Below are 25,916 nucleotides of genomic sequence, written 5' to 3'. Positions count from 1 at the left end.
ATAAGCCATCAAAGTGGGATACGCTAAAGAAGAGCCCTGCCGATGTGCAGAAAACAAACAATGACACACATTTTGACCTGTCCACCCTTGATGGCCCCATGCACTTTCTAAGACCTGTTGTTGGCCAACGACGCTGCACTAAAGTGTGCCGAACACTGCAGAGAGATATGAGCCTTGCTATAGACATTAATGACGACTTATGATATGTGAAGATCATGAATGTATATATGAATGTATAACTATTATTTAGTTGTATTTGTAACCTAGTATACAGGGTGTTACAAAAAAAGGTACGGCCAAACTTTCAGGAAACATTCCTCACACACAAAGAAAGAAAATATATCATGTGGACATGTGTTTCCGGAAACACTTACTTTCCTCGCTAGAGCTCATTTTATTACTTCTCTTCAAATCACATTAATCATGGAATGGAAACACACAGCAACAGAACGTACCAGCGTGACTTCAAATACTTTGTTACAGGAAATGTTCAAAATGTCCTCCGTTAGCGAGGGTACGTGCATCCACCCTCCGTCGCACGGAATAACCTGATGCGCTGATGCAGCCGTGGAGAATGGTGTATTGTATCACAGCCGTCCACAATACGAGCACGAAGAGTCTCTACATTTGGTACCGGAGTTGCGTAGACGAGAGCTTTCAAATGCCCCCATAAATGAAAGTCAAGAGGGTTGAGGTCAGGAGAGTGTGGAGCCCACAGAATTGGTCCGCCTCTACCAATCCATCAGTCACCGAATCTGTTGTTGAGAAGCGTACGAACACTTGGACTGAAATGTGCAGGAGCTCCATCGTGCATGAACCACATGTTGTGTCGTACTTGTAAAGGCACATGTTCTAGCAGCACAGGTAGAGTATCGCGTATGAAATCATGGCGGTGAATCGAGGAAGTACAGTAAATACTGACGAAAATAAAATGAGCTCTAACATGGAAATTAAGCGTTTCCGGATACATGTCCACATAACATCTTCTCTTTATTTGTGTGAGGAATGTTTCCCGAAAGTTTGGCTGTACCTTTTTGTAACACCCTGTATATAGCCTATTAATTAGTTACAAATGTAACTCGGAGACAACTAAATAAATGAATAAATTTGATGAGTGTCAACAGTTTAATGTGACTCGGTCACGTGCCACTGTTACAATTAGAGTTTACTCGAAAATGGTACTGTCTGCCAAAACTATTAAGCATTATTCACAAATAGAAACTTATGGTGGTAACATAAATTTCTTCAGATATACTACAAATGTGAAAAATTAAATCTTTTTGTTTTGTGATTAATTTTGAAGTGTCTTTTAGGATCGGTTACATACTCGTTTGCACCACAGGTGATAAATGGGGAAGGTGCAGACAACACTCACGGTTCGCCAGCTTACGGTGGCGGTAGCCGCGGCGGCAGGGTGCGGGAGCGGCAGTGGAGAGGAGGCGGCGGTGACCGACCCCGACAGGTGGGCAGCGGGCGGTTCACGGACAGCGGCGGGCGGCGGGTGCAGGACGGCGGCCGCTACAGCGACTGGCAGGCCGGGGAGGGCAACAGGTGAGGTGGGAGAGGGAGAGTGTGTGTGTGTGTGTGCGCACATGCGCGCCCTCTGTTTTTAACACTTGAGGGCTGTGAGTTTCTAGGCAGAAACATGTGCGTGAACTTTGTGACTGTTTGCACCATGTTTTCAACTGTAATATCTCATGCATACACGCTATGGCTAAAGCTACATGATATTAGCAACAAACTTTAAGATACAGGTTGATTCTTGTTAGAAGATAAAAGCAATCAGCCCCTCTTTATAATGCTATTTACATAAATAGCACAGTTACAAATTTTGAACTGACAGGTTCATCGTCAGGCAGCTTGTTCGCCTTGTTGTTGCTGTTGCTGTTGTTGTTGCTGTTGTTGTTGCTGTTGTTGTTGTTGTTGTTGTTGTTGTTGTTGTGGTCTTCAGTCCTGAGACTGGTTTGATGCAGCTCTCCATGCTACTCTATCCTGTGCAAGCTCCTTCATCTCCCATTACCTACTGCAGCCTACATCCTTCTGAATCTGCTTAGTGTATTCGTCTCTTGGTCTCCCTGTACGACTTTTACCCTCCACGCTGCCCTCCAGTACTATATTGGTGATCCCTCGATGTCTCAGAACATGTCCTACCAACCGATCCCTTCTTCTGGTCAAGTTGTGCCACAAACTTCTCTTTTCCACAATTCTATTCAATACCTCCTCATTAGTTATGTGATCTATCCATCTAATCTTCATCATTCTTCTGTAGCACCACATTTCGAAAGCTTCTATTCTCTTCTTGTCCAAACTATTTATCGTCCATGTTTCACTTCCATACGTGGCTACACTCCATACAAATAATTTCAGGAATGACTTCCTGACACTTAAATCTATACTCGATGTTAACAAATTTCTCTTCAGAAACGCTTTCCTTGCCATTGCCAGTCTACATTTTATTCCTTTCTACTTTGACCGTCATCAGTTATTCCCAATTAGAAAACCTCCTTTGCTACTTTAAGTGTCTAATTTCCTAATCTAATACTCTCAACATCACCCGACTTAATTCGGCTACATTCCATTATCCTCATTTTGCTTTTGTTGATATTCATCTTATATCCTCCTTTCAAGGCACTATCCATTCCGTTCAACTGCTCTTCCAAGTCCTTTGCTGTCTCTGACAGAATTACGATGTCATCGGCGAACCTTAGAGTTTTTATTTCTTCTCCATGGACTTTAATACCTACTCTCAATTTTTTGTTTTTGTTTCCTTCACTGCTTGCTCAATATACAGATTGAATAACATCGGGGAGAGGCTACAACCCTGTCTCACTCCCTTCCCAACCACTGCTTCCCTTCCATGCCCCTCAACTCTTATAACTGCTATTTGGTTTCTATACCAATTGTAAATAGCCTTTCACTTCCTGTATTTTACCCCTGCCACCTTCAGAATTTGAAAGAGAGTATTGCAGTCAACATTGTCAAAAGCTTTCTCTAAGTCTACAAATGCTAGAAACTTAGGTTTGCCTTTCCTTAATCTATTTTCTAAGATAAGCCGTAGGGTCAGTATTGCCTCACGTGTTCCAATATTTCTACGGAATCCAAACTGATCTTCCTCGAGGTCGTCTTCTATCAGTTTTTCCATTCGTCTGTAGAGAATCCGTGTTGGCTATCACTCGCTTCTGTCACTTACGAACGATGCAGCCTTAGTCCTAAATTTTCAGGCACATGGCGTGCGAAGAGATTGATGGTATGAATAGTGAAATATATGAAGTTACATGCAACATTCCACTGCCATTTGCATTAGCTTTTGACACAGTTGAATGGAGAGTATGAGCCCCTTATATATTCTTGTTGGTCCTGGATACTGTTAGGCAAGTAAACTGGAACTGGGACTGTGCTCTATGCAACATTTTAACCACTTAGTACTAATAAATGCCGTAGTTATTTAATTTACACTAGTCTGAAAATATTTTCAGTGTTGAACTGTTGTTAATATGTAAAGATGTTTTAGATCTATAGTTAATTTTACTAGTGACGAAGTTACGCAAAATTTCAGCAACTGCACGAAAAGCATGTGAACACACTGGGAGTTATGGCCTGGAATCAAAAAGCCACACAGTTTCATCTGCACTAAATGCGGCAGTTGAAAAAGTCAGAGGTAAACTGCAGTTTGCTATTTTATGAGGCCAGTGACAGTATTCGCAAGGTATGCTCCATTACTTGTACACAATACGCTGCCCGCTACACATCTGCAAATAGTTCCAGGGAAGGTATTGCAGAAATGAACATGTGTTACAGAAAACTGTAGGTCAATCCCATTAACGGTGCTTGAAGTAAAGCTCAAGCTGGCGCAAAACATGGCCATTAACATTAAAATCGTCTAAATGGGATGTTTGACGTCAGCCTGGAAACTGTAAGCCAATAAATTGCAGAAAAGGTGTCAAGCCGGTCATAAGCAGTAAGCAACAGTAGCAGCAGCAGCACAAACATAAAAGGAGGTTATATTTATGCAAGCTATCAGAGCCTGTGGCAGCTCTTGCCAGCAGTAGGCTGAAAATGAAGGAAGAGGGGTGAAGGACAAGGACTGGAGGGGCCAAGGAAAAAAGGGTAGATTTTGGAAAAGTCACCCAGAACAGCATGTCTGGGGAGACTCACCAGGTTATCGAATTACATTATATTGTCAAAAATTCATTGTTTTCATTGTTATATAAGCAGTATGAAGGTACTCGTAGTTATGTTCAAATTGAAGTCTGAATCCACAGTGAGTTGATTGACATGATACTATAATGTACATCTACATCTACGTAGGTACTTCAAAAGTCATCGTATGGTGCATGACGGATGGTACCCTATAACGTGTACCACATGTAATAGTGTGTTCCTCGTATAGTATGAGAACTGGTTTCCCAGGTATGATGCACACTTAATTTAATGCAGCTGATAAGCAGAGGAGTTTATCCATCTAACAAGAAAGCATCAGTTTTCTTCATAAGTAGAGGGGGATTGAGTTGTTTGGGAAAGGAGACCAGACAGCGAGGTCATCGGTCTCATCGGGTTAGGGAAGGACGGGGAAGGAAGTCGGCCTTGCCCTTTCAAAGGAACCGTCCTGACATTTGCCTGGAGCAATTCAGGGAAATCACGGAAAACCTAAATCAGGATGGCCGGATGCGGGATTAAACTGTTGTCCTCCAAAATGCCCTAAGTAGAGAATTGGTAGCTGAGTACCCAGATGTAAATTTCCTAAGCAATACAATGCAATTCTCAAATGCTCTCTATAACTGCCTTTGAAGATCAAATTTCCGACCACTTACATAACTTTTGACACATTGTCAGACTCGCTCAATGATGAATGCAGAATGTGAAAGTTTGGCAGTCTACAGGTGTTAGTTTGAATATCTTCTGTAGCAAATTCTTTTCTGTACTCCTATTTAAATTCAATATTTTAACATGTAGAGATTTTAATTCACAGATATTGGATCATTTTTTTTAATAAAAATATATTTTTTTAAATTTTAATTACCAATTGCCTGAAAATGCAAGTACCAACAGTACCTTAAAATTGGTGCAAAAATGAAATATGTCAAATATAAAATAAAATACTTTCTTCTTTCTGGAGAATGAGCATTGTTGTTCAGTGTGTATAATATTTTTTCATTTAACAATAAATCATTTTGCATGAAAAAATTTCCAACTTTTGTTGTATTGGGGCACTGAGTCAAATTAAAATTTGTGCCGGCCCTGTATTTGAACCCGGATTGCTTGCTGCATACGAGCAGTCGCCTTAACCATTTTGGTTGTCAAAATACACTCCTGGAAATGGAAAAAAGAACACATTGACACCGGTGTGTCAGCTGTCGAATGGCGCTAGCTGCGCAGCATTTGTGCACCGCCGCCGTCAGTGTCAGCCAGTTTGCCGTGGCATACGGAGCTCCATCGCAGTCTTTAACACTGGTAGCATGCCGCGACAGCGTGGACGTGAACCGTATGTGCAGTTGACGGACTTTGAGCGAGGGCGTATAGTGGGCATGCGGGAGGCCGGGTGGACGTACCGCCGAATTGCTCAACACGTGGGACGTGAGATCTCCACAGTACATCGATGTTGTCGCCCGTGGTCGGCGGAAGGTGCACGTGCCCGTCGACCTGGGACCGGACCGCAGCGACGCACGGATGCACGCCAAGACTGTAGGATCCTACGCAGTGCCGTAGGGGACCAAACCGCCACTTCCCAGCAAATTAGGGACACTGTTGCTCCTGGGGTATCGGTGAGGACCATTTGCAACCGTCTCCATGAAGCTGGGCTATAGTCCCGCACACCGTTAGGCCGTCTTCCGCTCACGCCCCAACATCGTGCAGCCCGCCTCCAGTGGTGTCGCGACAGGCGTGAATGGAGGGACAAATGGAGACGTGTCGTCTTCAGGGATGAGAGTCGCTTCTGCCTTGGTGCCAATGACGGTCGTATGCGTGTTTGGCGCCGTGCAGGTGAGCGCCACAATCAGGACTGCATACGACCGAGGCACACAGGGCCAACACTCGGCATCATGGTGTGGGGAGCGATCTCCTACACTGGCCGTACACCTCTGGTGATCGTCGAGGGGACACTGAATAGTGCACGGTACATCCAAACCGTCATCGAACCCATCGTTCTACCATTCCTAGACCGGCAAGGGAACTTGCTGTTCCAACAGGACAATGCACATCCGCATGTATCCCGTGCCACCCAACGTGCTCTAGAAGGTGTAAGTCAACTACCCTGGCCAGCAAGATCTCCGGATCTGTCCCCCATTGAGCATGTTTGGGACTGGATGAAGCGTCGTCTCACGCGGTCTGCACGTCCAGCACGAACGCTGGTCCAACTGAGGTGCCAGGTGGAAATGGCATGGCAAGCCGTTCCACAGGACTACATCCAGCATCTCTACGATCGTCTCCATTGGAGAATAGCATCCTGCATTGCTGCGAAAGGTGGATATACACTGTACTAGTGCCGACATTGTGCATGCTCTGTTGCCTGTGGTTCTGTCAGTGTGATCATGTGATGTATCTGACCCCAGGAATGTGTCAATAAAGTTTCCCCTTCCTGGGACAATGAATTCATGGTGTTCTTATTTCAATTTCCAGGAGTGTATGTCCCCCTTGTGACTAATAGCTGCGGATTGGCACAATGGTGTGTCTTCTTTTGGACATGCGTGTCTGAAAGGACAAAGACCATAGCTGTGTAATTAATTTTTTTTTTTAATAGCCCTTTCACTGCTGTGGGTGTGTATACACATCCTGCTTTGCTGTTTCCCATTTTTTTTACTTGGTGTGGACATCCATACGCGTCCTGAGCTGTCGATCTCTCACTATTGTGGACGAGTTACTTCCATATCTCGGTGAATAAAAAAGTTTAGAGTATTTATCATATGACATATTTGAGTCATTGTATGCTACCATTTGCAAAATACCTTGTATTGATATCTTGAATTGTTTATCAGGTATGATGGTTGTTATAGCCACACGATTCACTGCACACAAGGATGCAAGTGGGCAAATAGCGTGTGACCGTCCTACGGATTTAAAATCCAATAACTGAAGAAAGAAATGAGATAGCATTCTGGTCTCAATTTTAAATAATATTTTGATACCTTATCATTTCATTCACTGGTAATATACGAGCTAAAATCTATTATACACAAGGTTTATACAATGCGTTTTTACCTCTACAAAATCTTTAAAATTCCGTGTAATGTTTTACTTAATTTGCTTCAGTGCAGTAACTGTGGCATATAATGAAAAGAAATTTAGCCCTTTATCGAATGATGGCATTATACTGTAAGACGTTCAAAATGTAATTTTTTGCTTTAATAGTTTTCCAACAATTGGATGATAAGTATTTTGTTCCAGGCGGAACACTGCCTCTTGGCACAGGTGCCAGCACTTGGCGAGCAGTACAGTCGTAACAGAAGCCGCCTGCGTACGGAGTGCAGAGAGTATGTCCACGACAGCAAAAGGCTTAGAAAATATTGAATCTTTAAAAAATTGTACTGCTAGTGGCATTCAAACTAGCGCAAGTGCCATACTGTTTGAAAATTGCAGATAGGCACAGCAAAAAGATTTTCATACTTAAAGCTTTCGGCCATTGACCTTTGTCAACAACAACAACAACAACAACAACAACAACAAGACATCTCAGGCAACTGAAACCACTGCCTGAGACTGCAGAGAGAGAGAGAGAGAGAGAGAGAGAGAGAGAGAGAGAGAGAGAGAGAGAGAGTGTGTGTGTGTGTGTGTGTGTGTGTGTGTGTGTGTGTGTTGACAAAGGCCATTGGCCAAAAGCTTTAAGTGTAAAAATCTTTTTGTTGTGCCTATCTGCGACTCAGCATCTCCACTATTTGGTGAGTAGTGACTTTCCTTCTCAGGATATTGTTACATTCCAACCTGGATTTTCCATTGTTTAATACTGTTACAGAACGTACTCAGCTACTGATGATTATGTTGATAGATTGTAAATAAACTGCCTGACGAAAAAAGTGAAGCTCCCAATACGGGAGGGAGATACGTATTGCGGGTTGAGAGGGTATGTAATGTTATTTCAGTGATTACAAAATTGAGTCACATTTACAAAGAACTTGGCAGTATAAGTCTACTTATCAGTATGATGTTGCACCTTCTCTGGTCCGGGTGCACTCACTGATGTAGTTAGCAAGGATGCTAAAAAGGCATTGTACCGTTCCCTTAGCAGGCTGACCCCCATTGTTGCAACTGGTCCTCGATGTCCTGGATACTAGCGCGGGAAGGAGTTGGCGTACGAGGTGGTCCCTCACTCGTTCTGTTGGGGACAGACATGGGTACATCGCTGGCCACGAAAGTACCTCTTCATCGAGAAGATAGCTGCTAGAAACACTTTCCGTGAGCGGACGAATTCTGTCATTGGAAAAATGATACCACACTACTTTCACATGAGAGGGGGGACATGAGAATGCAGAATGACTGCAACGTACTGTTGTGCCACCAGTTCGCTGAATTACTCCTAGCTGTGACCTGAAGTTGTACCAGACAGCTCCCTCACACTGGTGCCATGACTCGCACTGCCGTGCCTCTCCAAACCATTGTATGAATGGATTTCTTTCCACGTAGCTGCCGTGCTCGCTGGCAGTGGTCATCTGGGGTAGTCATTCCACAAGTCGTCTCATTATCTTGAATAGGTATTTGCCTCTATTGGTTATGGTAGAGAGATCGATCTTTCAGTCCTGTCTGTATATTTATATATAATATTGCATGAATAAAGGCTGGGTGAGTGTAAAGCTATCTTTAAAAATGCACGCCGCGTGATTTGTTAAGATTTGGTCGGTCATAATAATAATAACATACTTTTGAATACAATTAAAATATAGCGGCGATACCTGTTTAGTGTTATTGGAAATAATATGTAGTAAGTTAATAAGTAAGGTAGCCGATCCTATAAGAAGAGGTAAAATGGGGTATATTGAGGTGTTTTGCTATATATCGACGAAGCCGATGATACTGCGTCATTTTTTCATTTACTCTTAGAAATAAACAATCAAAGAAGTGCTAATTGTGTGTTATGAAAAATATAGGGCGAGTTTTAAATAACTACGGTATACTATCAGAGTAACAAAAGAACATTTAGTTACACGAAATTGCGGATAGCGAAGTGTGGTCATTAAATTGAATACACCTACGGGGGCGGTCAATTCCGGGATAAAACTATACGCATCTCATGACGAGGGACGCGGTATTGAGACCCCCCCCCCCCCCCCCCCTTCAGCTGCTGCTAGTCTCTGACCACTGTTTGGGGAAGGCACACAATGTTGCAGGGAGCACACTCCTTATTCTCAGATGGCAGGTACTGAGCGAGATGGTAGGTGGTTAGGACGTTGGACTCACGTTGTGGAGGATGACTGTTCAGACCAGTGTTCGGCCATCCAGATTTAGATTCCCTGTGATTTCCCTAAATTTCTCCAGGCAAATGCTGGGATGGTTCTTTTGAAAGGACATGGCCGATTTCCTTCCCCGTCCTTGATACAGTCGGAGTTTGTGCTCTGTCTCTGATGCTGTCAGTGTCAACAGAACGTTGAACCCAATCTTCTTTCAGATGACAGGTACACGGATGGAGGAGCTACAGTGCACTCGGTGGGCAATACAGTGGTCTCTCCTTACAGTGTTCGGATGTGGTCGACCAGAAACTTGACGATGATCAGGCTTACATTCACGTTCCCGTGCAGTCCGACACCTGGCCACTGTCACATTCGAATGTCCCATAAATCTGGATCCGCAGCTCACGGTCTAGTGTCTAGCGTTGCCGCCTCTGGATGGCAGGGGCCCGGGTTAGATTTCCAGCTGGCTCGAGGATTTTGTCTACCTGGTGACTGGGTGTTAGTGTTGTCCTCATCATTCAGAAACAGTGGCGGGACTGGGTAGTGAAGAATGGAAATTTGTACGGATGCTAATAACTGTGCAGTTGAGTGCCCCACAAACTAAATATCACCATCTACACCACAAATATGGATATTGCACAATTCAAGTAGCCGGGTGGAAGAACCACATAGATTTCTTTTATCTGGTGATGCTGAGGAAATTAGATCAGGAAATGAGACACTGAAAGTAGTAAAGTAGTTCTGCTATTAGTTTGGACAAGAAGAGAATAAAAGCTTTCAAAATGTGGTGCTACAGAAGAGTGCTGAAGATTAGATGGGTAGATCACATAATTAATGAGGAGGTATTCAATAGGACTGGGGAGAAGAGGAGTTTGTGGCACAACTTGAAAAGAAGAAGGGACCGGTTGGTAGGACATGTTCTGAAGCATCAAGGGATCACCAATTTAGTATTGGAGGGCAGCGTGGAGGGTAAAAATCGTAGAGGGAGACCAAGAGATGAATACACCAAGCAGATTCAGAAGGATGTAGGCTCCAGTAGATACTGGGAGATGAAGAGGCTTGCACAGAATAGAGTAGCATGGAGAGCTGCATCAGACCAGTCTCTGGACTTAATTCGACTACATTGCATTATATTCGTTTGGCTTTTGTTGATGTTCATCTTACATCCTCCTTTCAAGACACTATCCATTCCATTCAACTGCTCTTCCAAGTCCTTTGCTGTCTGTGACAGAATTACGATGTCATCGGCGAACCTTAGAGTTTTTATTTCTTCTCCATGGATTTTAATACCTACTCCAAATTTTTCTTTTGTTTTCTCTACTGCTTGCTCAATATACAGATTGAATAACATCGGAGAGAGACTACAACCCTGTCTCACTCCCTTCCCAACCACGGCTTCCCTTCCATGCCCCTCGACTCTTATAACTGCCATCTGGTTTCTGTACAAATTGTAAATAGCCTTTCGCTCCCTGTATTTCACCCCTGCCACCTTCAGAATTTGAAAGAGTATTGCCTCAAGTGTTCCAACATTTCTACGGAATCCAAACTAATCTTCCACGAGGTCGGCTTCTGCTAGTTTTTCCATTCGTCTGTAAAGAATTTACGTTAGTATTTTGCAGCTGTGACTTACTAAACTGGTTGTTCGGTAATTTTCACATTTGTCCACACCTGCTCTCTTTGGGATTGGAATTATTATATTCTTCTTGAAGACTGAGGGTATTTCGCCTGTCTGATACATCTTGCTCACCAGATGGTACAGTTTTGTCAGGACTGGCTCTCCCAAGGCCGTCAGTAGTTCCAATGGAATGTTATCTACTCCCGGGGCCTTGTTTCTACTCACGTCTTTCAGTGCTCTGTCAAACTCTTCACGCAGTATTGTATCTCACATTTCATCTTCGTCTACATCCTCTTCCATTTCCATAATATTGACCTCAAGTACATCCCCCTTGTACAGACACTCTATATACTTCTTCCACCTTTCTGCTTTCCCCTCTTTGCTTAGAACTGGGTTTCCATCTGAGCTCTTGATGTTCATACAAGTGGTTCTCTTATTACCAAAGGTCTCTTTAATTTTCCTGTAGACAGTATCTATCTAACCCCTAGTGAGATAAGCCTCTACATCCTTACATTTGTCCTCTAGCCATCCCTGCTTAGACATTTTGCACTTCCTGTCGATCTCATTTTTGAGACGTCTGTATTCCTTTTTGCCTGCTTCATTTACTGCATTTTTATATTTTATCTTTCATCAATTAAATTCAATATTTCTTCTGTTACCTAAGTATTTCTAGCAGCCCTCGTCTTTTTACCTACTTTATCCTCTGCTGCCTTCACTACTTCATCCCTCAGCGCTACCCATTCTTCTTCTACTGTATTTATTTCCCCCATTCCTGCCAATTGTTCCCTTATGCTCTCCCTGAAACTCTGTACAACCTCTGGTTCTTTTAGTTTATCCATGTCCCATCTTAAATTCCCACCTTTTTGCAGTTTCTTCAGTTTTAATCTACAAGTCATAACCAATAGATTGTGGTCAGAGTCCACATCTGCCCTTGGAAATGTCTTACAATTTAAAACCTGGTTCCTAAATCTCTGTCTTACCACTATATAATCTATCTGAAACCTGTCAGTATCTCCAGGCAGTGTATTGTACGTGTCCTAATTGGCTGGCAATTACCTTCGTGGATATCCTTAAGTGTCTCTACATATGTCGGTATGTATTCTTGCTTTCAGATGGTTTTGTTTGCAATCTTCCATCTGAATGCCTTACCAGAGCTGAGTTATATGGTAATGATGTGTGCTTTGTGGGGTGCTCAACTGCGCAGTTATCAGCGCCCATACAAATTCCCAACCTTTGCTCACCCCAATCTCACTACTTTCATGAATGGTGATAAAATAGTATCCCACCAAATTTACATTTCAAGGGGGAACAGTGTTTAAAATTTTGTTTTGTAGCAGTAGTAAAATTCTTATGTCTACTTATTAATGCGAATATAGAAGCTGCATCCGTGATGAATTAGGTCTGTCTTAACTGCCACAAGGCATGTCAACCGGCTCAGATACGAAAAAGTTGCTCTTTGATACTACCTCGTGCTTCTCTCACGTGACATCCTGAAAGCCGCGGGCCGGCCGGGGTGGCCGAGCGGTTCTAGGCGATAGAGTCTGCCTAAAACCACGCGACCGCTACAGTTGCAGGTTCTAATCCTGCCTCGGGCATGGATGTGTGTGATGTCCTAGTAGTTCTAAGTTCTAGGGGACTGATGACCTTAGAAGTTAAGTCCCATAGTGCTCAGAGCCATTTCAACCTGAAAACCATGTATTGAGGCAATCACATAGCTGCAGTATTTCTTGACTTCCAGGTGGCATTTGACAAAATATCATACCAAATCTTGTTGCATTGAAGTACAATTAAATGGGGCAGCAAACAAAATTTGTGACACAATTGAGGGTTTCTCAGTAAGGGAAATATAGTTGTTTGTCTTGGATGGAGAGATGTCTGTGGAAGAAGTAACTTTTGATGTGCCTCAGTAACCTTAAATATTTTGCAGGTGATACCGGTATCTATTAAAAAAATTAGACACCTCAAAATATAGTGTCTATTTTTGGTGAAATTTGCACTTTTTTATGATTAGACGTACACATTAAAAAAGTTGTTACATTATGCCTGTATATGAAGCCTTAACTCTATGAAATAACTTTCTGGTGATAGGTGACCTTTGTCACTGGAATCTTTGCTTTTTCGTAAACCTCCATAATTTTTTTGCAAATTGGTCTTTGCTTTGCATCTATTTAAGTATTCAAAAGAGATAGTTCCTATTTAGAAGCAGCATCATTCTCCCATCAGTGAACAGAGTACTTCTCTGATGTAAGGTGTTTCCTGACAGTATTTTTCTGTTTTCAACCAATTCAATAATTATGCAATCAGCAGAATATTAATTTCTACTTTTTCTGGGCATTCATAGCCGTGTGATCCACACTTGACAGTGATACATATAAAACCGACAAGCCAATTACTGTAGAAGTAACTGAACATAACTTTTATTTGAAGGCTAGGGTAAGAATTTCGGTGCAGTTCTGATATGTGGAAAGCTCTTGTTTTTCATTTGCTATTGCACTTTACGTAGTCACCAATGTTCTCATCCCATTTCTCCCGTTGTGCTAGCAGTTTCAATATGCACGGTCATTAGAAATCCCTTTGGTTGGAGTATAGCCATCTGAGGATAGCCAATTTCAATTCTGTACTGTCGCAAAGCATTGGCTGCCCAGGAATTTCTTCATAGAGTCAAACAGATGAATCAGATGGTGCAAGATCCGGACTATACAGTGGATGCTGCAGCACCTCCTATCCAAATTTGACAATTTTCTTGTGTAAAGGAACAGCAGCATGGGGCCAAGCACTGTCACATAGAAATTTGACACCATCAACGTTAATGTGTGTGCTGTTTGTAACAAAGAGTATGGCACAACTTAACCAAAAGTTTTAATGTAGGCTGCAGCTTTTCACAATGGTCCCATGTTCAATAAAGTGCATCAATAAGTCCATGCATAACATCATGCATACGCCAAAGCAATATCACAAGCTCTTTCCTACTAGATTGAATCACTTTGAATTTATTTTATACTGGGGAACAAATATGTTTCCACTCCATAGAGGCCTGCTCAGTTTTAGGCCTGTGGTGGTATGTGCATAACTCATCACCAGTGACAATTCCTCTCAGAAAGTCACACACTTCTGCAGTGTAACACGTTAAGTGATCTGAGCGTATCATCACTTGCTGCCCCTTGTGGCTGTGTGTCAGGTTGTCCGACACTCAGTGAGCACCAACCTTACAAAATTTCAACTGGCTGCCTGGAGCATGGCGAATCACTATGGTTCACATGGCCCTCTTGGAAGAATGCACACACAACCTGGACATATACAGTTCTCCACATACGTGCCACCCATGTCCTGTGAATTCCTCTCAGTTTATATCCTTAGCCCACAAATATCAATCTACACTTTGCTGCCCTTTACAAGTTGACAATAGTAATGTGCATGCCATGTTTGTTTCTTAGTTCAGACTTCTCTTGCGAGAGTCAAGAAAATGCCACTTATTGAACGAACTTCAAGCTGTTCCATCAGGCAATTTCAACATTCCTGCTGCAATACCAGAGTAGAAACCTTAAAATCCTCCCTCGTATAATTATGACAACCAGAGAGGAGAAGAGGGGTGCCAGTCAACCTTCACCCGTGTTCTGCATTTCTACGAAAGCAGCATTGACACGGGCCTGCTGAGACCACCGATACCCTCTGGAATGTGCGGGTTGTAATCAGAATCCTGATGAGAAAAGAAAACAACTATTAATCCACAACACAAAACATTCAGTAGTATCTACTGTGCTGTTACTTGCTGAGGTTGGGTGTTCTGTGCATGAGATAGTTCAGACTCAACGTCTATTGGTATCTGATACAGCCACACTTCAAAACACCTACAACTGCAATGTCAAATGTGGCCACATTATACCAATTTTTGAACTTCATCTAGTAGACAGACCTATGCATTTCTTTCTTCTAAGATGCCAGATCACTTGGTTAAGTAGTATGTTTGACCACTTGGTATGTATTTTATACAGATCATCCAACCACTCAGAGCTAGTGTGGCACCGGAGCATCGAGTGCACTGATACGTCATTTGTACACTTTTTATTTTGCAGACCCCTTCTTACGCACATTATCGTTCCAAATTGGGCATTCCCAAAATGATATGGAACATAAAGTACCTTGGCACGTGTTGCAGAAGTTTGGTTTACCACAGAAGATTCTAAACATCACCAAAGCTCCTTATGAAAGCTGTTAATGTGTGCTCCACAAGGGAAATCTCACAGATCCAATAGAATAACAACCAAAGTCCAGCAGGGTTGTATTTTGTCACCAACGCTCTTCCTACGTGTCCTTGACTCGGTTATGAGGAGAGTCATAGCCAGCAGTAGATGAGGAATCCAGTGGGGGATCCGTGAACATGTGAAGGATTTGGATTTCGCAGATGATGTAGGTTTACTAGCTCAAAGGCTGACAGATATGGAAGCTAAATTAAACATACAGGAAGAAGCAGAGTGCTGGGCTCAAGATAAATGTAGGTAAAACAAAGGAAATGAGGATAAATTCTGGGAATGTGAAAGTGCCACTGCTTGTAGGGCAGCAGCAAGTCGAGATTGTCAGTTCATTCTTTTGTAAGGGTAGTGTGGTGAAATAAGACGGTGGAGCCAGAGATAATTGAAGAACGACATGAGGGAGACAAATGATGGCTTGCACAACCGTGTCCAATATGGAAAAACAGAAACGTCACCTGCAAAAGAGTTGTGTTTTTAATGCAAATGTGAAGGCTGTGCTTCTGTATGCCAGTGAAAATTGGAAACAGCTTTCCAAGTTCAGCTGCTCAATGAAGCTCTAACATCACTGTTACAGAGCTTCATAATTAGGTCCCGCCTGCACATAATTAATGTCTGGTGGCCAGAAAAAATAATGAGGATCTCTGAAGACAAACGAACTACCACCTACTGAAGAACAGATACGTGATAGAAAGCGGAGATCGCTGGGGCACACGCTGAGAAAGCCAGATGGAGCAGTCGAAAAGAAGACATTGCAATGGAATCGCCAAGGTACGAGGAAGAGAGGCAGACCTAGAGGTACATGGAAGAGGATGGTGAAAGGGGGAGAGTTGGCAAGAGCTGGGCATAATTGAGGGAAATGGCCGAAGGCAGAGATGGGTGGAAAGTTCTCCTGGATGTGCTATCTCCACCCCCCCCCCCCCCCCCAAGGTGGCAAAGGAATTAAGGAAGTCGCACCAAATGACTTGCTGTACCAGTAACCAAAAATTGGTTACATTTGCTATATTTTATGCAGAAAATAAAGCTGTTCCAAACTACCTCTGATGAAATAATTCACCAGGTTGCAGTCTGCCATGAATTATTATTTGTTATATAATTTTGCATTTTGAGGCTGATTTCACCTTTATATTTGCATTTATCACAAAATGCAAATTTTCTGAGTCCCTGTTTGCAATGCACTATCTGAAAGATGGTGCTTAAATATTCATTCAGACCTTGATAAGATTTCAAAGTGATGCAAAGATTGGCATATTGATTTAAATGTTGAAGTGTATCTCAAAACAGAGAAAAGCCACATTTTATGATAACACTATTGATAATATACTGCTCAGTGTACAGATAACAAGTGGAATCGCAGACAGGCACGACGAAAAGACTGATACTATTAAGCTTTCTTACAAACTTCATCAAAAAAGAAAACACACACACACACACACACACACACACACACACACACACACACACACACAAAGCTATCTCTGGCTGCTCAGGCCATATTCTGCTTTAAATAGAAGGTAATTTTTTCATGCATATTAAGTTTCATGGTGTCATATCTCCTGAACAGTGTGCTGTATAATAATATAATTTTGCATATGCACTCACTAGTATGTGCAGATACACTCTACAAAACTGTGTGGCGAATAGTCGGTAGTGCAGAAGCAATAAATTAAAATTTCATGCCTTGCTCTGAAGTATGGCTGTGTGGACAGTGGAAATGTAATAACTGATAAACTTTTTTTCCTTTTGTCATTTTGTGGTTAGTCAGCAAGTAGTAGTTTCGTGAAGGTTTGAAATTCTGAAGGTTTGAAATTATATGTAAATTTTGTTGTAAGTCGCCGAGTGCTGTCAGTGTCGAATACTTTACAAACGTAGTCCGGTTATTTGCACGCCATCAGCTACATTGTATCAAGATACACACAGTTTCTAACCATAATATGCATCTTATTCTATCAAACTTTTACCATAGGATATACTCCTTAATGAGTACATTATGACAGCATTTCAAATTTTTAACTTACGACAGTAAAATACTGCAGACCAAACATTTGTTGCCCCTGGAAGCCATTACATAAGCTGCTAGATTTTTAGTACTGTATACACTCTTTCTATTTGTTCCTCTACTTCCCTGTTTCTTTTATCAGATTAAATGTTTAATTTCCTGATATCTTCATTTCTCTATTATGTAACATGCAACCAGGCAGCACCTCCAGAAATCTCCCCTCTGCACTTCATCATATCTTATGTTTCAAACGTTCAGATTTGTGCAACATTGGTACTGCTGTTACTTCAATGCAGTTTGAGGAAATTATCTCTACTGCTGCTTGTAAATGCTGTTTGATTGTGTGTCATAACTACTGGAGGTTCTACAGGGTGATACTTCTAAATGGGGACAAACAACAGGAAACAGTCCCTGAAAGGATGATGATACAGACATATATGGTTTAAAATGTATTCAATGGCAGGTGGAGATAAAAGGTCTATCACAGCGTAGGTCCCAGTCATTGAAAGAGTATGTGAGAACAAGTCGGGCGAGTGGGAATGCTGTCGCTGTACTAGTGTTTTAGCTCCACTCTCGAGAGGGCAGTAATGTTGTTGGTGACCAGAGTGAGTAACAGTGAAACGATACCCTCATGCCCAGTACCAGTGTGTGAGCATGTTGCTATCGTGGGGACGTTAGTGCCCTCTTGAATGTGGAACTAAAACACTAATACAAGAACAACATACCTGGTTGCCTGGTATGTTCCCATGTGTGCTTGCTTTCAATAATTGACATCTACATTATCAAAGATCTCTTAACTCCACATTCAAGTGGGTTTACCTTCCCTAGAATCCATTTCCACCCATAATTCTCTATGACCTTTTTAGCTTGTTGCCCTCTCAGGGATTATGTACATGTCCAAAAGAACAGACACCATTTTTGATCCCGCAGTTGTCCATATACGTGATGAAATAAATTCTAAGATGAGCCGCAATTGGGCCTTGAAATTAATTCATTGGTGACAAGTGAAAATTTGTACTGGACTGGGACTTGAGCCCGGATTTCCTGTTTTACACGAGCAGTTGTGTTAACCACTTTGGCCATCTGAACATGCTCTCAGTCCGATCCGAACTCTTGCGCAGGCAATGAGTACGGTAAACAGGGGATGCTATGTAGGTAGAGTGCACCAAGTTGTGAATTTGAGTGAGACGGAAAGCACGCTCAGATAACCAGAGCAGCTACACTGACCACTTGCACAGAGTTGGAAATCTGGGTTCAAGTCACAGTCCAGTATAAATTTTCACTTGTCGCCGTTGAATTACTTTCAGTGCCCAGTTGCAGCTGATGTCAGAATTCATTTCATTTCGTCTCATCTCTCAGTAGTAGTCCTCATTTAACAAAATCGCCTGTATAGCTTTGTCTTCACATTAAGTGTAACCAACATCACAGCCAATATAGAGGAATTTGTGAACTTGCTCTAATGCTTCATTATTAATGTCTGTTTTGGTTCTAACTGAGTCATATTCTGTAAGTGCCACCACTTCTGTTTTAGACATGGTGATATTGAAATTAACCTGTACTGCATGATTTTCGTTGCAGTGGACAGTTTTTAATGGTCCCTTCCCTGGCGTCTTCAGTCAGTTGTGAGGTTGCAAACGCTTGCAGGGCACAACACCAGTAGGGAATGGACTTTCTACGAGGGCTATCCACAAAGTACATTACATTTAGGAATTAAAAGTAAATAAAGTATTGGAATTTTTTTTATTATATACAGATGAAAGCCACACTTAAATACTACTTATCTATATAGTTGCCATTTAAATTAAGGCACTTATCGTAGCGATGGACGAGCTCGGAAATTCCTTCGTCGTAAAATTCGGCTGCCTGCACTTTCAACCACGTGGTTACCTCTTCTTGAAGCTGTGCGTCGTCATCAAAACGCTGCATAGCCAACCACTTCTTCATTGCAGGGAATAAGTGGAAGTCGCTTGGTGCCAGGTCGGGACTGTACGGCGGATGAGAAAACAACTCCCACTTAAAAGATTCGTGAACTTCACGAGTGGCATTTGCCGTGTGGGCCCGGGTGTTGTCGTGAATCGGCAAGATCTTTGAGAGAACAATTTTCCCCTGCGCTTGTTTTGTATTGCTCTTCTGAGGCTGTGCAGAGTTTGGCAATACCTTTGAGAGTTTATTGTAGTGCCTCTTTCCAGGAAATCCACAAAAAATCACACCTTTTCTGTCCCAAAAGACAATCGCCATCACCTTCCTTCCGACATTGTCTGCATGCATTTCTTGGGTTTTTGGGGGAATTTGTGTGCCCCCCACTGCATTGACTGCAATTTTGTCTCACAGTTCACATGCTTAACCCATGTTTCGTCACCAGTAATCATGCGATCGAGTAATGAGTCTCCATCTTTCTCGTAAGCGTCCAAAAACATTAACACTGCAGCGATTTGCTGATTTTTGTGAATCTCTGTCAAGATTTTTGGTATCCATCTTGCATAAAACTTGTGCTAACCGAGCTCTTCGGTAATGATTTCGTGCGACAAACTTCGTGAAATTTGTGGAAAACTCGCAGAGAGTTCCGTTATTGTGAAATTACAGTTTTCACGGACTGCGGCATCGACTTTTTCGACAAGTTCGGCAGTCACTATGCTGGGTCTTCCACTTTGCTCTTCGTCGTGAACATTAGTTCGGCCATTTTTAAATTTTGTGACCCATTGACGCACTCCACCCTCAGTGGTTATGTTATCCCTATACACTTCACAAAGCTGCTGATAGATTTCTATCGGTGTACAGTTTTTTGCAGTCAGAAACCTTATTACAGCACGCACTTCACACTTCGCGGCATTTTCAGTTAACGCTGACATTTCAAACTGTCACAGTAACTCGACGGAGTACAGCACGAACCTCTCACTAGCACGGCAGGATGCCGACTGAGCGGCAGAATGCCACGACACCAACATGGCCGCGCTAGCCCTGCCTCTAATGGACACAAACGAAAACGTAATGTACTTTGTGAGTAGCCCTCTTATATTTGCAAATTCAGGACTGATTGAAAATGAAAAAAGAAAAGACCATTAAGACAATTCCACTGAAGTGGACGTTACATGCCACAGGGTTAATTTTAAAAGCTGGTAAAGCCCAGTCTGTAAATTGTCTTCAGTTTCAGCTAAAATATTGAATAATAAATATTTCAAATACAAAAATTGTCATTCAGATGCAAAAGAGCTCAGTATCACTGGTACAGATTTGTGATACTACAGTCGTACCATTCCTTACCCCCTTCTCCCAGACCACCTTCCTTTTTTGTGTTCAGAGTGTCACTCGAGAGCTTGTCGAATAGGGATAGAGGCAGAACGGCACCGGACGGTGGGGGGTACGGCCCGGTCGAGCGAGAAGCCGAAAACGGTGAGACGGAAGTGCGGAGAGATGCGCCAGACGGCAGGCGGAAGACGGCGCCCGCTCAGCACGGGAGGACCGACTCGAAGATGTGGAGGGGCGTTACTGGCGGGAGCAGCAGGGGCCACGCGGAGCAGCCGACTGCAGCCAGCAGGGAGGAGGCGGAGGCGGCGGTGGTGGTAGACGCGGCAGCAGCTCAGGGCCCGGTAAGGCAGCTCTTCCTACTACTCTCTTCATTTACTTTTAGTTCCAGTATGAATTGTTGTCACCCCCCTCCCACCCCATCCCTCTCTCTGAAATATTACTGTATCTCATTGCTACCTATCAGAACCCCTTGGGGAGCATTAAAGATAAACACCAGTCCTAATTGTTCAATTGTAAAGTGACCTGTTTCCAAATTAAATACAAAAATAACCACTATTTCAGTATACATATAATTCGAAAACGATGCTATGCTGATTAACATTGTTCTTATGTGAAAAACACAATATAAATGTGAAATTAATACTGTAACTAATTGAAAGAAATTTAGCACGTGGTCAGGATGTACCGGTAAACCTATCACTATAAAATTACTACAGCAATTTAAATAGAACATATAAATAAAGCACGTTAATTGAATCTCCGATATATGTTAGCACTAAAATTCAGGCACTAGTTGATGTAATTGTTACCTGTAACATAATTGGTCAGAAAATGTTATATGAACTCGTAACTAAGTTGAAAATAGGTTCATCTTGTTTCAGCACTGAGATTGTAAATTTAGTGCAATGTGTATCTCATATTTGGTTTAACTTTTAATTGAGATTTTACATAAAATTGTAATTTTCATTGTAGGTAATTGTTAACAAAAGTATAGAGGTCACGCAAGTGTCTTGTGGCACTCTTTTTTGGCTAGTGTTGCGAGGAAATGTATTGTAGGCTCACTCCTTGGTTGATTGTTGGAACTCTGTGTCGTTTGATGTCAACTTTGGGTACATGTGATGTAACCGGCTGCACAGCGATGAGACGTGAATCCAGGAATTTTACAAAACCCCAAGAACTAAACAACTCTATATGTTGGTAGAATTAACGTGAAAACAACAGCGCATCGACTGGGCATTTCACACAAAAAACATTTTCAACGCGGAGGTGGGAAAATTTAATCATCTCATCACTCTCCCCCCCCCCCCCCCCTCTCTCTTTATTGGTCCCCCCTCCATCCCCCACCTACTGCCCCTCCATGTCTTTGGCAACCTCTTTATACCCCAAAATGAGGTGTTCACTCTGTAGCAGAGTGTGCGCTGATATGAAACTTCCTGGCAGATTAAAACTGTCTGCCGGACCGAGACTCGAATTCAGCACCTTTGCCTATTGCGGGCAAGTACTTTACCATCTGAGCTACCCAAGCACGACCCACGCCCCGTCCTCAAAGTTTTACTTCTGCCATTACCTCGTCTCTTACGTTCCAAACTTCACAGAAGCTCTCCTGCAAACCTTGCACTCTTGAAAGAACGGATATATCCGTTCGTCCAGGAGTGCTATAGTTCAATTCTTTTATCTTGGCGGCTCGCGCATGCCCGCCCAGACGCGGGAGATTGCTGCATTTCCAAGTTGCAAACGATGCACGCACCAAGAGAAGCAGTGCCATAGTATAGTAGTTCCTAAACTTACATTTAGTGGGCAGCGCGCAGTTCATGAAGTAAAGCCACCACAGCCACATTAACCCTTTCGCTGCTACATAAACGTGCTTCCTGCATTCCACGCTGTGCGTGATTTTGTCATCACTGCTTGATGGCAGTCCATAGTGCATACTTCCCGTATGGTCGATTTTAGTTGCCACAAAGTTGAGAATGAAATGTGGACAAGGTACCTAAATTTCATATAAAATTTACTGTATAACAATATCTCATTTAATTTAAGTACCAGATAGGTGTCGTATGTAATATTGAGAAATATTCCGTCTTTCGTATCTGTAATAAAAGTTTTATTTATAGCAGAGTCAATTCGATTTTTTCTAAAAAGTTCTGATTAAAACAATGTTGGCAAAGTGCACAAAACTGAATTGTGGACATAATAAAACATAGAAAAAACTAAAATTTATTGTCAGTGAAGCAAAGTGCGCAAACAATTTGCGTTTGTCACAACGGGCAGCAAATACTTGCCAAAACATAGATCAGTCGACGAAAACATTGAATATGATGATGTTGCCAAGCAGCGAAGCAATGAACTGCGTCCGACAATCAAGTAGCTCGGCAACGTACGAGCCGAAATTCTGCCCTAAATGAAACTTTTAATACTCTCGTAAAAGAAAATATCTCAACGTCAATAGTAAAACACTACAGAAGGGAAGATATACAAACAAAACACATAACATGAACATTGTCTGTGTGCCTTTTCATTGTTTTTAATTGCTGTAAAAAGAAATATTGGAGGAAAAAATTACAAAAACCGAAAACTTATTATGATTATAATGAAGAGACAAAGCACTAGAAATTTCAAAAAATTACATTCAAATGAATAAAATTCATGAACTAAGACAGTTTGGTTTTAAATAAAGAAAATATAAAGCACCGAACGAGGTTTGAACTCAGATCCTCTCCCTTAGCAACCAAACACCTTAACGATTATGCTAACGCAGCTCGTCATTCAAGAGAGCTCCTGGAGGACTTTAAAATATCACGCAAAATACCAACAAACACTGTTGGTGTGACTGTAAATGACTCAAGTTTCGTCGAAGTACAACAGGAAGTAAACAATTACAGCTGTTATTTATTGCGAAAAAGTTCGTGAGAATGATACAAACACCTTCCTTGCTATCGCCTGAATTAGGAGGCTTATTGCTTGTTTGGTTTAATTAATTAATAGGATATGAAGCAATTGGTATAAAAAATGCTTTCCCGAACTTTCTATAAAAGAAAGTCTGCTATCAAGACATTGCTTTTGTTCAATTGCTTTATTTATGACTGAATGTTTCTAAAACTGAAACACTCGTCCGTGCTCTGCGCTGCAGTCGAGCTCTGGCAATGTCATTCTCTGTTCATTGGCTGGCTGTGTTTTGTGACGTCAGATGCGCAGAACTAACCTAAACTCGGCTGCCGTTGTAAATGATGCACACTTTAGTTCTGCAAGGTTTGCAGGAGAGCTTCTGTGAAGTGTGGGGAGTAGGAGACAAGGTACTGGCAGAAGTAAAGCTGTGAGGACAGGGCGTGAGTTGTGCTTGGGTAGCTCAGATGGTAGAGCACCTGCCCGTGAAAGGCAAAAGTCCCGAGTTTGAGTCTCGGTCCGGAACACAGTTTTAATCTGCCAGGAAGTTTCTCTTTATACCCACTAGGATTACTCAGGTGGGGTAGGATTGAGGCATACAAGTCGCTTAAATGGTATCCGGTTGAGAGACCTGCACTAGGCCATCATAGCATGGGGAATCTTTTTTCTCTAAATTTGGGCCTCTTGTGGAAAAGATATAATAACTTCTTACGATTTAAACTTCCGCCTTTTCTAATTTTCCACTCAGCACAGTGCTGTTGTTTCCAAACTTCAGACTGCTTTGGTCCGTTGTTCTGTCTCTCTCCTTTTCCAGGAGATGAAAGTCTAAGGCATTCTTTCGCAACGTTATCTCTGTTTAGAATTTTATATTATTTAATCCTCATCTCTTTTAGGTCACTTCTGATTTCTTGGAGCCACATGCCATGAGGACATTCTTTTGCAATTGACATGTTCAAAAATTTTCTTTCGTATCCTGTTTTCATTCATCTAAACCAAATGCCGGTGAAACATCAGACTGTTTTCTCATTGTTACATTTAGTTGCTCAGTTTTCTTGTATAAATTTTCATTATTGCTTGTAAGTGTTCCTTCTCGTCTTACACTTACACCTCTGTTCGTGACTCTGTATACAGTGTGTTCGCCCATTAAAGGTAGAAACAAAAGAGGCGAGTAGAGGGTATTGAAACGAACTATTGTAATAAACGTAGTTCCAGAAACCAACAGCTTCCTCAGTAAGACAAATGCTCAAGTGTCCGTAATGCCAGTGTTAAAACACGTAATGTCTAGGTGTATGTTGATTTCAAAACACAAGCGAGGCATAAGTAAAGAGGCGATAAACTGCCGTCGTTTTATTTTATCATCATACCAGATACCCCCCAGGAGGTCCACAACTCTTTTGTGGATACGTACGTGGCGAGCACGGGACCCCGAGCTTGTGCGGTTCTTCCCTTTCCGGGCTGCATACCTTCCTTTTCCACATACTTCCCCATCCCCCATCCTCCTCCCCCTTCTCACCTTCTTCTCTTCCCTTCCCCTTCTCCCCCTTATGGGAGTATGTTTCGTGCCTACATCCGGAGACGGACACTTGAAACTGTAAGACATAGTCTCTCTTCTTTGCTTTCTATGCTGGAACGTCTCTGTCCTTCCTTTGTCCTTCTCTTTTCCTTGCCTCTTCTCTTTACCCTCTTCTCCACTGCAGCATTTGAGACCTCTCTTCTTTTCTTTCCTTTCCTTTTCGTTGTAGCTCTCTCTCTCTTTCTTTCCTCCCTGTCTATGTCTGAAGGCCTACCCACGCGTAGCCGGTGACGGGGTAACGCGTAATTCCCCGCCCCGGGTACACACGTAGGACACGTATGTACCCCCTGGTAACGGCCAGGCTCAGGGAGGGGTGATTACCCGAGCTCGTACCTTCCGAACATGCCGATTGTTCCCTCTGTCCGTTTCTCATGAGGTGTGACCTCACCTAAGGCAGGAATGCCCTCAGAGAGGCCCACCACAAGGAAGGAGCGCGCCATTGGACACGCCAATAATCATGGGGGATACTTTCGCAATGGTTTCCTCTACATCTACAATTTATGCTCACAAGTGAAAGTTAGATGAGTCTCAGCCACGCACAATTCTTCCATCAGTGCCACAGTTCCTTGTTGTTTCTTGGTCGGACAAAGGTCCAAGACTTCTCCACAGTCAACCCTTTCATTATTCAGAAAGGTGTCGACGCAATTGCAGGTCCTGTAAAGTCTTGTTCCCGATTACGAAATGGCACCTTGTTGTTAGAAACAGTCAGTGCCCTCCAGGCACAAAAATTGCTGCGAACTCCACTGCTACACACCTTCCCTGTTCGGGTGGAAGTGCACCACACTTTAAATTCATCACATGGTGTGATTTATACGTGCCCACTCGACGGATGTCTGATGATAAAATTCAAAACTACCTGTCCGACCAGGGTGTAACGGCTGTACATAGTCATGAAAAGAGTTGACAAGGGCTTGGTACCAACTCATACAATCTTCTTGGCATTTGTCATAGTTCATCTTCCATTGAACATCAGTGCGGGCTG

General features: G+C 42.5%; 1 protein-coding gene across 1 annotated transcript in view; it reads left to right on the top strand.

Annotated features, from left to right (window-relative positions):
* The window catches only part of LOC126295019 (protein shuttle craft-like), a 223,599-nt gene that overhangs the window by 17,377 nt on the left and 180,306 nt on the right, over positions 1-25,916 (top strand). The window contains exons 4-5 of the mRNA XM_049987271.1: positions 1,343-1,551; positions 20,561-20,822. Of these exons, the coding sequence (XP_049843228.1) occupies positions 1,343-1,551; positions 20,561-20,822 (471 nt within the window). The remainder of the gene's footprint in view (positions 1-1,342; positions 1,552-20,560; positions 20,823-25,916) is intronic.

This window comes from Schistocerca gregaria, chromosome 11 (genome assembly GCF_023897955.1).
Source record: "Schistocerca gregaria isolate iqSchGreg1 chromosome 11, iqSchGreg1.2, whole genome shotgun sequence".
Lineage (NCBI taxonomy): Eukaryota > Metazoa > Arthropoda > Insecta > Orthoptera > Acrididae > Schistocerca > Schistocerca gregaria.
The sequence above is the reverse complement of the archived record's forward strand: the minus strand, read 5'-3'. Positions and strand labels throughout refer to the sequence as shown.